The sequence below is a fragment of the Sprattus sprattus genome, assembly GCF_963457725.1.
Source record: "Sprattus sprattus genome assembly, chromosome: 18".
In the NCBI taxonomy this organism is placed as follows: domain Eukaryota; kingdom Metazoa; phylum Chordata; class Actinopteri; order Clupeiformes; family Clupeidae; genus Sprattus; species Sprattus sprattus.
The window spans coordinates 21383396-21398493 of record NC_137916.1 but is presented as its reverse complement, the minus strand read 5'-3'; the positions used below and the strand labels follow the sequence as shown (position 1 = coordinate 21398493).

Genomic DNA, 15098 nt, shown 5'->3' with positions numbered 1-15098 from the left:
AAGGCAACATGAATCTCATTCATAGCTCATCCAGTCGAAATCTTAACAGGATGAACCCATCTTTATTACAGCGAATCAACATCAGGACATAAATAAATCTCCGCTTAGCATGCTAATCGCTACTAATAGCAACGTGCACTCATAATACACTACCTGTACATAAACATTTTTTTTTTTTAGTTGTCACCGATACCCGATCTAGAAATGTCGTCAATATCGGCACCGATACCAATACAAATATCGGATCGGTGCATCCCTAGAGATGACTAGCGCTCTGTAGCTCCGCTATTGCTTGCACTGATTCCATGTGAATATTTTGTATAGAAAGCTGACGTCATTCTGAGTTGGGGATAAAGTATGACATGTCTGCGAACTAGTGGAGGGGAGTTTGAACGAAATTTGACACCCTATTTGACAAAATCGGGCTTTTTAGTCGGCGCCGCATCTTGTCGAGAAAACTCGACCGTGGCGCTTAAAGGGTTAAGAGGCCACGTCAACCATTCCACTACCACTTATTTCATGTATAGCGCCACCTAGTTACAAATGAAAAAGCAAAAATGGAGTGTTGTAAAATATTTTAATTGTAAGTTGACAAGGTCAGAACTGCACAAAATCGGAGGTGTGGGATCATTATGACACCTTCTGACTGCACGTTAAGTTTCGTGGAATTCCGTTCACGGGGGGGCATGCAATAAATTGATTTATATGATTATACACCAACTGGCCTGTAGGTGGCGCGACACAGTTTTCTTCGAATATCCCGAAAACCGTAGGGCCTTGGAGGGCCAAATTGTTCTGGTATGTTTGTGTCAAGGGGCCATGTCAACCCATACCATAACCAGTCATTAGATGTATAGCGCCACCTAGTTAAAATTAAAAAGCAAAAATGAGGTGTTTTAATCGAATATATGTCAAAGTGCTCAAAAGTACATCAAGCCTGTAACCGTCCATCTTCGGTAGAGTTTTTGTCCATGGATGGAGCAAAATGGCTCTGTAGCGCCCCCTAGAACATTGCAAAAAAACCTGCGCATTGGGGTTATTTGGCGAAGCTTGACGGAATTCGGTACACGTCTTCATCATGCTTGGACGCACCAAAAAGTCTCTTCACGCCATGGTGGCAGGTCCACAGGAAGTCGGCCATTTTGAGTGGAAGATGCGTTTTGACGGCGTTTGCACACCTGGCATCTGATCAAACTCCTCTGACAGATTTAATGGTAACGCCTTGAAATGTGGTCCGGCTACTCTTCAGCCATGGGCGACTAAACGTTATATTGGATTTTCTCATTAGGCGGAAGGTGTGAGCGTGGCAGACTATCAAAGCCAACTTGTTTGTGCTTGCCACAAAACACAAAGGGCCTGATTTACTAACAGGATTGCGCCCATTTCTGGCGTAAAATAGCGGTCGTAAACATAAAACGGTATTTACTAAGGGGGCGCATTTGAGTAGAGTCGCATATTAACGCTTTGAGGGTGTGTACCTGCCAACAGGTGGGATGGCACGGAAACGTGGGTGGTAACGTAGGCGTGAAGCGCACTTTAATGGGAGGAGTGCGCCTAATGATGTATTGCGTGGTATTTACTAAACTGCCTGGCAAGCGCACGTCTCTGATTTGCGGGCTAATTCTCCGCCTCATAAAAGCACGTCTTAACCAGGAAGCGCATTTCCATTGAGTCTGAAAACGTTGATATGGCAGCAGTTATAAGAGCAAGGCGAAGAAAGAAGACAGAAACAGCGCACAGAAATACTTTTTTCAACTCGTATAACACATTTTCAGTTAAGCGAACCACAAATCATTAGACGGTACAGGTTAACCAGCCACGCAATACTTCAATTACTGAACCAGATCAGAGACGACATCGAACCCTTTAACCGGAGATCACATTCCATTCAATCAGTTGGTAAACTCCGGACAACATTGCAAATATTGGCATCGGATCATTTCAAACAGTTATAGCATCAGCAGTTGGTATATCTCAGCCTTCACTCAGCCAAATATTCACCCAGGTACTCAACGCATTGCTACGGCGCACTGGTCAATATACATTTCCCCACTACGATAGCTGAAATTAAACTTTCCGAACGTAATTGGAGCCATTCATCGCACCCACATGAAAACATTCCCACCTTCAATCCACGAACACGTTTAACGAAACAGAAAGCACACATATTCAATGAATGTCCAGGTCATATGTGATGCCAACATGACCATTACTTACGTGGTAGTGGTCTGTCCATGACAGTTTTATCTTCCGGAATAGTGCCATCTATCCATGATTGAGCAACGGTGATTTTGGAGATGCCTGGCTACTTGGTAAATGTATTTGTTTCAGTGGGGATATATTGTAGTGAACCTATGTCCCTTGTAGAACGTATTAATCTCGCCATGTACACATCTATATTGTTATAATAGACAGTTTATGCATTAATGCCACCAATAGCATATTATTTATAATCGTGTTCTTTTAAACATCTCGCTGTAGGTGATGGCGGGCAAAACAACAATAGGCTATAACCCATTGAATCAGGTTCAGTGATTGAGCAAACGTGAACCAATATATCTATATCCTCTTCGCTGAACCTTAGTTTTTTCTTCCTCGAATCTCCATGGTGGCAGTAACTTGCAGGTGCGCTAAATAATGATTGCCCAGCGTGGATCTGGCTTGATAAATATCACGGAAAATGCGGGGAAACACTGTGCATTAATGTGCGCCTGGCAACGGCGCAGATTAAGCTGCGGTCGCAAATCAATGTTAGTAAATCAGGCCCTTTAAAGGGCGGAGTAAGCACACAGTGCCCAGCGGGATGTGGTTTGATAAATACCACGGAAAATGCGCAAAAACACTGTGCTAAATGTGCGACCGCAGATTAAGCAGCGGTCGCATGTTAGTAAATCAGGCCCAAAGTCTCTTATAACTGTTGCGTACATTGTTTGATCCAGAGACAATGTCTTAGGGTGGACGCTGGATCCGGCCCGAACGCGTTCATATGCCTGACTGATATCACCTACAGCGCCCCCTGTTGGTGGTTGGAATCTTCACTTTGTTTCCACACCTTGCATGTGATTGAACTCCTCCTTCAGATTTAATGGTAATGCCTTCAAACTTGGTCAGGTTACTCTTCAGCAATGGGGAAATAAAAGTTTTGAAAGTCTTTTACAAAGTTTGAAGGGTGTGGGCGTGACCCTCAAACTATGCACTCTTCACAACTCCAGTCACTTATAACTTATGCATATATTGTCGAAAGTGCACGGAATTGAAAGTGGTGGATCATTATGAGACCCTCTGAATGCATGCCAAGTTTCGAGCAATTTTGTCCATGGGGGGCCATACAATATTTTTTTTTCTTTATGTGACTGTACACCAACTGACCTGTAGGTGGCCTGACACAGTTTTCTTTGAATATCCCGAGAACTGTAGGGCTTAGGAGGGCCACATGTTTTTTGTATGTTTGTCTTAAGGGGCCATGTCAACCCATCCCATAACCACTCATTTTATGTATAGCGCAACCTAGTTAAAAATGAAAGAGCAAACATAAGGTGATGTAATTGCAGGTATCTCTGGCTGCCATCAAAACTGCACCATATTGCATGGTCAAAACTGCAACAGATACACACACATACACAGTAGACATTCGTATGCACACATACACACGCGGTAGACATATGTACGCATGTACACAAAACATTACATAACCAAATCATCAAAATCTATCACAAATATTTCCTTTAATACATAAAAATGAAACACAATCCAATTTACACACACAAAACACATAAAAACACACAAACACACTGACAACCATGACTCATTCTGTGCCAAAACCTACTGAACAGTTCGGCGGTCATATTTTGTAATGCTTTGCGTTACGTCTAGTTTAATACTGATTTATAATAAGGGACAAGGAGCAGGATTACACATTACGTCTTTCATGATGTCCACATCCATCCAGGATTGTTCCATTAAAACCTTTTTTTAAACTCTTATGACCCCTGAATATTGTGACCTGCTTACCACTACCTTACTGTGCACAAATACTCGACTCTGCTCATGCTCAGTGGCTGGTGCTCAGGAGGTTTCAAGGAATAGTCTCCCTCTACAGTAGTCTATAGTAGCCTTCCCATTGGAGCAAGAATTTGTTTTTGTATGTCTTTCTTTTGTGCATAAAAAAGAGCTATACTCTCAGCTCTACACGTCTTTACATTCATCAACAGTTTAGAGAGACTAGCTTTTGTTGTCAGCTATTCAGATTTGATTGTGTACACCGGATCACTGCTATGTGACAGAGATGTTGGCCTCAACTAAAGGATAACTAGTCTGACACGGTTCTTGCAAATAGATTTATACTCAACCACAGTTAATAAGAAGATTTTCAAATCAAGTAAGTCAATCACATTTTATTCAATTTGCATTAGAGAAAAGACATTTCCATCCACAGTTAACAGAGACAAGCTTTTGTTGTCAGCTATACAGATTTGATTGTGTACACTGGATCACTGCTATGTGACAGAGATGTTGGCCTCAACTAAAGGATAACTAGTCTGACACGGTTCTTGCAAATAAATCTATACTCAACCATAGTTAATAAGAAGATTTTCAAATCAAGTAAGTCAATCACATTGTATTCATGTTGCATTAGAGAAAAGACATTTCCAGAGTGAAAAAGACTAGCAGTTCATTATTTAAGATGGCTAATAATAATCACAAGAAAATTGTTGCCTGTTGATGGAAGAAGAACATCTTCAACCGTTCGATGAATGAGCATTTAAGATATGCAGTTGAAAAATCATATCAATCAGAAATTGCTTTATTTACAAAGGGAACCTCACTGAGAACCAAGTTCTCATTCAAACTACCCTATATTCAGAAGGAATTATTAAACATGCAATAATATGTTTTATGAACAAAAGCAAGAAATAAAGAATGGATGAAACTTATCTACTTAGACAAAGCAAATTCAATAATCTTCTAACAATCACTTTTGAAACGTATTTGTTGTAGAGAACATTTTTCCAACTTTAATATGGTTTGAAGGTAATTCCATTTCTTACCAGTTTTACAATGAATATTAATAGCAGATTTACCAAGTTCTCTGGAGTTCCACTGAATTTGAAAAGTAAGCCAACTCTTATGAAAACTGTTTTGTTAGTTTGAAGGTCGTTGGAGACCGGTATTTCATCATTTATAATTTTATCAAATGTATAAATCTAAACTCGCCTTGGCCTGCTCTTTCGTGTGGTTGTGCCACTCCTTAGGAATTTCTCCCTCTCCTTCGAATGTTTTTCCGTAGTATTCTTCCAAGTCATCTTTAAATCGCCACATGAACCACTTCCAATAAGATAGTTCAGAGTTGTCAGGAGTGATGGACCAGTTGACATATTCTGACCCAGCCGTTCTATATTCTTTGTAAGGAATTCTTTTACCGTCAATGTAAGGAATTCTTTTACCGTCAATGCGAAAATGACCATCACTTGCCACAGCAGTTGTGCAGAAATGTACACATAGGTTTGTTGTACCTCTGTAACTCCATCCATTCAATCCATTTGTGCGATGGAAAGGGGCACTGTGATCATTGGGATGATTTTCCATGCTGTTGGTACAGATTGCTTTACAGAAAGGACATTGGACCCAGCAACACTTACAGAAATGGTCAATTAAAATTTCGTCAGGTGTTGTCCGAAACTGCTCAATTTGAAGGAGAGACAGTTTGCTAAAACTTTCAATGAGTTTGGGCACAATTTTGTCTAAACCATTACAAACTACCTTATCAAGAAAATCAACATCAGTGATCTTAAAGGCATCAAAACAGGACTTGTCGGCAAATTTCAGCTCGTCTTTTAGTTCATCAGAAAAATTACTCAGCCACATGTTGGCATCTTCAGGATTTTTCTGGACTTCCTCGGTTGCGGTTTGTGCTGCATTCCTTGCACATTGGGTCTTGTGTTTTACGTTTCCTTGAATTATTTTAAGAAGTTTGGGGCTTGTTACTGTTGCCATATACTTCTTAACCTGCTCTGTTATGAAACTCTTGAAGTGTTCCTTTGGATTCTGAATATATTTCATGAAGTTGCCAAAATTCTCCTCCTCTGCTAATGAGAGGAGAATGTGTCTTTCCAGCTTCTGCCTGTTCCCATTGAATGCAGGGTAATCAGACACCATTTCAGCTGCTAAATCAATAGCAATTTGGTCATACACAGCCTGCTTGATGGACAGCTCCAGTTTGCTGCATATGAAGTCTCCAAGCACTACATGCGATTGTGCCCCTTGACAAAAACCCATAAAGACGGTGTAATACTGGTCTCTCTGATTGTTCAGGTAGATTAAGACATCATTATCCTTTTGGAATTGTTTATGAAGTTCCAAAAATGCTTTGCTTGCAACACCACACTCAAACAGTAAAAGATCTTCTGTGAACATCTTTTTGAAGGCAAAACCCCCCTGCGCCATATCTTTCTCATAGCCACTCACACTGTTCCTGACTGAATCTGCTATCTCTTGAAAGTATGTCTTATTGTAGCCCATTGTCAGAATTGAGCAATTTTCAATGATTTTTCCAACTTGTTCATGGATGTTTTGAGTTAGGCGTTTTATAGATTCGTGTTCGTCAGCTGTCAAACTATCTGTCTTGAAGTAACCTTTCAGTTTTTTCCAGCGAGATACCACAGGTCCTTTTTTTGCTTGTTCCGACTCTTGACATTCAGGCACTCCGAGCATTACATACTTAGAATATTCACTCCTATAGGTAATGGTTTTATAGTTAGCCTGTTTCAACCGATCATCAAAAGCCTTTCTCTCATAGCCCTCACTCAGCATACTCATAACATCCTCCCAAATGTTGCAGACTTTCACTGGAGATGAACCTGTTGGGATTTCCCGGAGCCAGCCTTCCCACATGTCATCAAATTCTTTCTTAAGATCTTTTTCGCTTTTGTGCTGATGTTTAAGACTCAAGGCAAGCACTTGGCTTTTTTCGATGAGACTTTTTTCGTAGCGTGCCTTCATTTCATCCACCTTCTTCCGGCTCTCCTTTTGCTGAATAAGGTCATTCAACTTTTTCTGTGTCTCTTTCACAAGGTCACTATGAACATCACAGATTTTGGTTTCAAACTTTCCTCTCCACTGTACCAGCATATCCTTCTCTGTGTGTTCATCAAAATATTGTGCCATTGTTTTCTCAACCTCCTCATATGTGAGACTCATCTCTGTCAAAAGTAAGCTTTCCTGTATGGTGTTTAGGTTGCCATTGTCAATTCTGTTGTGCAGTTTGTTTTCAATGAGTAGCATTGCTTTTCTGAGGCTCCAGGTCCAATTGCAATATTTTGTCTCCAGCGTCTTGTAAATGGCAATCTCCAATGTGTTTTTGAAGCTGAAAACAAAGTTCTCATTCAACAAGGCATTCCACAGATCAGAGATGGTTGTTTTAAAATCAGAGAGCGTCATACCTGTTGATTCTAAGGCTTTGCTGAGAATAGTTTTCTTCAGATCTTGAACACTTTCACTGTAGCATGGATTTGGAGGGGCCATGGGTGGACTGCCCTCCCAGAGTTGAGCAAAATATTTCACATCTTTCTGTATGTCAAAATCAATGATGTCACTAAAACACTTCGCATGACAGTCCTCTTCTTTGGCTGCTAACTTGGTCATCTTATCTAGTTTGTCTTGCAGACGTCTCTTACCCTCCATGTTTTTTTCTCCTGCAGTGATGTCCCCAACATTCTGATGTACAAATACACAACTGGGAGACAGATTCACTTCTTTCATCCGTAGGAAAGCCTGCACAACAATTTGAAGGATGTCTTGCATTTCAGCAGGATTCTCCCCAAATATATTGATTAGGGTCATGTGTCCTAGGCCTATGACAAATGTGGCCAATTCATTGTCATTGTGGATAGTTGCCATCCCAGCAAGCTCTAGGCCTCGTAGTCCTTCAGTGTCAACCACAAGAATGTAGTCAAACTGTGCCTTGATCTCCTCTGTCACACTAATGAGCTGCATGAATGCCCCTCTGGTACACCGTCCAGCGCTTACAGCAAACTGGAGTCCAAACATCGCATTCAGCATTGTGGATTTTCCAGAGCTCTGAATGCCCAGAATGGACAAGACAAAAATTCTCTTGTCTCCAATCTTCTTTATGACTTCATCCAACACAGCACCAATCCAAATCAATGGAACATGACCAGCATCACCATCCATCAGCTCCAGTGGTTGCCCTGATATCATGAGTTCTGCTGCCATTGCCGGGAGCTTTGACTGATCTCCTCCACCATTCCTCACTGACATAGCAGCTTCATATATCTGCCCCATCTCTCGCAGGATGTGTTCCAGGCCAAAGGTTGCTGCATTTAATTGGTGAGATATGTTCTCCAGCTCTGTCTGTTCTTTCTCCAGCTGGTTTGAATTGTCTTGTTTCTTCTTGAGAACCAAAACTTTTGACCATTTATCATTATATTCATGATGGAGTTTCACTAGTTCATCGGATGTGCAGCTGTCCATGAGAATGCTGGTCCATTTAAAAAAATACATCCTACTGAGGGATGGGAGTGAGTCCACTGTGTCCAAAAACAACTTCATGAAGTTGCTGCAGCCAGCCTCTTGTTGCTTGCATCGTAATGATAACATTTCCTGTTTTATCCGACTCTTTTGACCCTCCAGGTTTCCATGCAGGCGAAAAAGGTTTTTGTTTTTCTGGCACCAGTCATGCCACAGTTTTCCTTGACACGGCAGGAACATTTCCTTGACTGCTGACTTTCCCTCTAGCAAATGCTTAATCTGCAACGCAACTTCTTTACCCTTTCTGCAATCATCATCATTCTCATCCACTTTGATTTCAGACTGCTTGTTCAGATTTTCAAGCCTACATTTTCCAAGATTTACAAGCCTTCTCAGAGACAAACCCTCATTAATTGCCTTTTTCAAGTCTTGAACTATATCTGACTGATTCCTGTCTCTTAATCCCATTTTGAATTTCCCTTTGCCCATTTCCTGCAGCAGGGAGTCTTCCTCAGTGAGAAGATAAATCAGAGGTGTAGGGGAGCTAAAGAGCTCTTTCACAATTGCCATACTTGTGTCAGTCTTACTAAGCCTGGGTAAGAAAACCACATTAACTGAAGCCATTTCTGATAAAATCGTTTGTTGTATCTTAAAGGCCTTTCCATCACCATGGAGGTTACAGATGGCAACGCATTCAGGAAAGTGATCCGTGTCCTTACCAGACGGACAGTACCAGGCAATCTCCACTACACCGTCCATCAGCAGGCGGGTTCTGCTACTGCCTGGGCAGTTCCTGTGGAAGAATGTGTTGTGTTTTTCATTGATGAGAGAGTTTATGAGCTGAGACTTGGATGTGGACACAGTTCCAAGCCTGAAAACAGAAACCATTGGTGTTTCAACTTCAAACATGGGCTCATTATGGGTGGTCACCGTGCCTGAAGCATCAGTTGATTTCCAGCTTTTCCAGACTTGACGGAACGCCCACAGAGGGAATTCAATCTCTATGGTAAAAGGGTTTGGCACTAGCAGAGGCAGAGCATACTGACACATTGAGAGTTTGGTCAGTAGGGACTGTCTGAGGAACGGGTCAGCAGAGTGAAACACTGCCATCTGAACGTCCATTGGATGAATCTGAGATTTCTTTTTTATATCTTCATTGACCATATCTTCTTCGTTAAAGAGAGTATCAAAGACATCCACATCTTCATTTGGTCTATGTTCAACATTTTTCAGACTCAATTCATAATATTCTTCTTTGATGGGAATATACCTAGCCCTGTAGTCTGTCATAAAAAGCAGATTAAGAAAAGTGTTTGCTATTTCTCCCTCTACCTTTGGACCCTGTGGCTGATATGAGCGTACGTCTATTTTAAGAACATCCGAAGTTGACAGTTTGTCATTATCTCTGCCTGTGAGATTCAATCTGTTGAACAGTTCATTTAATTCCTGTTGATTGTTTGTTCTTCTGGGCTCTTCCTTTTTCTTGGATGGATCCTCAGCTGTTTCCCAACTGTGTTCTTCTTTCTGTAACATCAGTAAAAACCCAATTACAATTGAGCCACACATGGGACTATATGTATCCTTTATGTCACTTTATGTTATCCTTTATTCACAGTGAAAATCTTCTTTCATGCTTGAAGTGGGAATTGAAACCATAAAATGTATCTTTTCGAGAAGGGCGAGGGCGGGACTTTGTTGATGTATTTCTATCAGGATTTTTTTAAGCCATTTAACCCGCAACCTGTTTTACCTGGTTGCTATAGATATCTTGTTGCTAGCTAAGGAAACTTTTCAATAACCTCAAATGATTTAAATGGAAAAGTTCCATTTCCATGAAGCCATCGCCAGTTATCTTGCTGATATTATAGTCTCCTCAATTTATACATAGAAACCCTCAGGGTGCCTGTGCAGCCTCATATTAACTAATTAATATTCTCGAGTTCAGATTCACACATGTTGACATGAGTTCATCACATGCGAAGATGGTTCCCTGAGCTAGAGATATCTAGGATAGTTAAAAAGCTATGATGGTAGAAACCCTCTGCCTGTGCATCTTCATATTAACACAAGTTCATATTCACTTCATATTAAAAGGAGTTCATGTTACAAAAAATAGCAACTACAAAGTGTTTAGATAGTTCTCAAAGCTAGAGTTCAAGGATAGTTTATAGTCAGGTTAACTGGCATGAGACCTCGCACACCTCTTGCGGAGGTTTCCCTCCATAGCACCCAGTTAAATATACTCTGGGAGGACTACACAACTCCCCTTACTTTATCATTATAGAAGACTAAATGTGACTGAATGTGAATGAAAATGTATTATCTATCCAAGGTTGTTTTACGTATGAGGAAGAGGAAGAGAGATCCATTCATACTTTATCTGGCAGAGTTACTGTGTGCGTCACTAACTACCAGGTGGGGAAAAATGCGTCCAGTGTATTGGACACACTGAAGAATTAACCTTAAAGGGATAGTTCGGTTTTTAAGACATGAATCTGTATGGCTTCCCCGTCACCAGTGTCATGCAATCATGCATCACTTACCCCCGACAGCGTCCTGTGAGCAGAGTTCTCGTCCAGTTTTGGTCAAACCGAAAGTAGTCCGGCAGGTTTGCTAGACCCAGCAAAATAAAAAGTTTCTCTTTCCCAAAACATTATGAGTTCAAAAGAGTGATATATTTGCATCCCAAAAACATGGTAGTGGAAAAAGTCACACCTCGTTATTACTTGGCCCTATTTTCAGTACGCTCGATAATGCAACCTCACAGCTAGAGTCTACCTGTTTGATTATTGAAAGTTGATTTGCGAAAGTTTGATTCACCAAAGTTGCCTGAGAGAAACGTCCATCACAGGAAAACGATGCTTTATGTCAATTTTATCAAATGTTGTCTCAGTTTTCATCGTTTTCCTGTGATGGACGTAAACTTTGGTGAATCAAACTTTCGCGAATCAACTTTCGCGAATCAAACAGGTAGACTCTAGCTGTGAGATTGCATTATCGAGCGTATTGAAAATAGGGCCAAGTGATAACGAGGTGTGACTTTTTCCACTACAATGTTTTTGGGATGCAAATATATCACTCTGTCAAATATATCACACTTTTGGGAAGAGAAACTTTTTATTTTGCTGGGTCTAGCAAACCTGCCGGACTACTTTCGGTTTGACCAAAACTGGATGAGAACTCTGCTCACAGGACGCTGTCGGGGGTAAGTGATGCATGATTGCATGACACTGGTGACGGGGAAGCCATACAGATTCATGTCTTAAAAACCGAACTATCCCTTTAAGGCTGAATATAACCTTATGGGTAACATTAGCTTTGACTGACACACTTGCCAACAACTTAATTAAGATCTCATTGTACTAAGTATGGGATATTAAACTAAATTGTATCAAGCTAAACAGGTTACAAGCATTCACTTTAAAACCTTAAATCCTAGACCTCTGGAATGTTTTGTATGATAACAGATACCTCAATGTCCTCAGAACTTTTGTAGCATTCGCCTTCTTCTTTAGTCCCCCCTGTTTGGTTTAAGATAAGTAGTTAGTGTGACAAAGAAATTATTTAATTTTATTGTTACAGAAGTGTTTGACTAAGAATCTGAATGTTAATTGGAAACACTGGACTAACACAACTTATCATTAAAACTTCTATGCTTGCCTGAATCACTATGGTGCTCCTGTTTGGTGTCTTGATTTTCACCAGTTGACTGTCTCATCTTCAGCTGCTCATTGCTTGTTGGTCGGATCTCAGTCGTTTTCTCAAGGTTCTCAACAGAGTTTTGACACTCATGTTCTCCCTGAAACATCAGTATAGCAAACTCACTGGGATTGATACATTTTGAAGAACAGGTGTAATTCATATTGGGCTTTTCAGATTTGAGTACAGGTGGACAATATATCCTTTCTGCAGTTTTGACATTTTTGTTGTTGTAAAGGGGTAAAGACAAAAATGGCTGGCTCTGCAATGCTGTTACCTCAAAAAGACGTTACTATATCACAAGTGAGCACAACTCATTGCAAACACAATAGCAAACTAAGAAAAGAAAGGAAATCCCATCACTTGGGACTGGCATGGAAATTCAAACAAGGGCCCCTTTTCACCCCACATGGTGGATTTTCAAGGGATGGATACACAACACCCCTTACTTTATCATTATGGTAGACTGAATGTAACTGAGTGTGAATGAAAATGTATTATCTATCCAAGGTTGTTTTATGTATGAGGAAGAGGAAGAGAGAGAGTTTAATTCATACTTTATCTGGCAGAGTTACTGTGTCACTAACTACCAGGTGGGGGAAAATGCGTCCCGTGTATAGGACACACTGAAGAATGAACCTTAAGGCTACAGACATTTTTGCAAATTCAATGTATAAACTGCAGTTAATAGTCTGAAAATTACAGTATGTTGGGTATTATTTGCTTGGACTGACACACTGGCCAACAACTGAATTAAGATCTCATTGTACTAAATATGGGATTTTAAATTAAATTGTATAAAACTAAACAGGCTACAAACATTCACTTGAAAACATTAAATCCTAGACCTGTAGAACGTTTTGTATAACAGATACCTCAATGTCCTCAGAACTTTTGAAGCAGATGCCTTCTTCTTTAGACCCCCCTGTTTGGTTTAAGATAAGTAGTTAGTGTGAGAAAGAAATTATTGAATTTAATTGTTACAGAAGTGTTTGTCTAAGAATCTGAATGTTAGTTGGAAACACTGGACTAATCATTAAAACACAACTAATCATTAAAACTTCTATGCTTGCCTAAATCACTATGGTGTTCCTGTTTGGTATCTTGATTTTCACCAGTTGACCGTCTCATCTTCAGCTGCTCATTGCTTGTATCTTGGATCTCAGTCCTTTCCTCCAAATTCTCGTCAGAGTTTTGACATTCATGTTCTCCCTGAAACATCAGTATAACAACTTCACTGGGATTGATACATTTTGAAGAACAGGTGTTATTCAAATGGGGCTTTTCAAATGTGATTACAGGTGGACAATGTATCCTTTCTGCAGTTTTGACATTTTTGTTGTTGTAAAGGGGTAAAGACAAGAATGGCTGGCTCTGCAATGCTATTACCTCAAAAAGCTGATAATATATCACGAGTGTGCAACTCATTGCAAACACAATAGCAAACTAAGAAAAGAAAGGAAATCCCATCACTTGGGACTGGCATGGAAATTCAAACAAGGGCCCCTTTTCACCCCACATGGTGGATTTTCAAGGGATGGATACACAACACCCCTTACTTTATCATTATGGTAGACTGAATGTAACTGAGTGTGAATGAAAATGTATTATCTATCCAAGGTTGTTTTATGTATGAGGAAGAGGAAGAGAGAGAGTTTAATTCATACTTTATCTGGCAGAGTTACTGTGTCACTAACTACCAGGTGGGGGAAAATGCGTCCCGTGTATAGGACACACTGAAGAATGAACCTTAAGGCTACAGACATTTTTGCAAATTCAATGTATAAACTGCAGTTAATAGTCTGAAAATTACAGTATTTTGGGTATTATTTGCTTGGACTGACACACTGGCCAACAACTGAATTAAGATCTCATTGTACTAAATATGGGATTTTAAATTAAATTGTATAAAACTAAACAGGTTACAAACATTCACTTGAAAACATTAAATCCTAGACCTGTAGAACGTTTTGTATAACAGATACCTCAATGTCCTCAGAACTTTTGAAGCAGATGCCTTCTTCTTTAGACCCCCCTGTTTGGTTTAAGATAAGTAGTTAGTGTGAGAAAGAAATTATTGAATTTAATTGTTACAGAAGTGTTTGTCTAAGAATCTGAATGTTAGTTGGAAACACTGGACTAATCATTAAAACACAACTAATCATTAAAACTTCTATGCTTGCCTAAATCACTATGGTGTTCCTGTTTGGTATCTTGATTTTCACCAGTTGACCGTCTCATCTTCAGCTGCTCATTGCTTGTATCTTGGATCTCAGTCCTTTCCTCCAAATTCTCGTCAGAGTTTTGACATTCATGTTCTCCCTGAAACATCAGTATAACAACTTCACTGGGATTGATACATTTTGAAGAACAGGTGTTATTCAAATGGGGCTTTTCAAATGTGATTACAGGTGGACAATGTATCCTTTCTGCAGTTTTGACATTTTTGTTGTTGTAAAGGGGTAAAGACAAGAATGGCTGGCTCTGCAATGCTATTACCTCAAAAAGCTGATAATATATCACGAGTGTGCAACTCATTGCAAACACAATAGCAAACTAAGAAAAGAAAAGAAATCCCATCACTTGGGACTGGCATGGAAATTCAAACAAGGGCCCCTTTTCACCCCACATGAGGGGTGGATTTTCAAGGGGTGAAGGGCTCTATTTTCTATTTTTGAAGGTCAGGAAAGGTTTTTGAAAACTTTGGTCCCGAATGCAAATGGTTGAAAAGACCGAGATAGTGACAGGTTACATGTACAGGGTGGGTTTTTTATATAGGCTATATGACACAGTGTTATTGGCCAGTTCTTTTATGCAATGTAAAATACCTCGGTCTCTGTAGAACCTTTCTGGTCAACAGCTTCTGCACGAGCACCTGTATGCAATGGTATGTTTGAAATATCAGCAGTGTT

General features: G+C 40.1%; 1 protein-coding gene across 1 annotated transcript in view; it reads right to left on the bottom strand.

Moving 5' to 3' along the window:
- Positions 1-5190: 5190 nt before the first annotated feature.
- LOC308379166 (interferon-induced very large GTPase 1-like) overlaps positions 5191-15098 on the bottom strand; it is a gene marked incomplete at both ends in the record, with an annotated part of 45339 nt that continues 35431 nt past the window's right edge. The window contains one exon of the mRNA XM_080856222.1: positions 5191-10011. Within this exon, the coding sequence (XP_080712348.1) occupies positions 5191-10011 (4821 nt within the window). The remainder of the gene's footprint in view (positions 10012-15098) is intronic.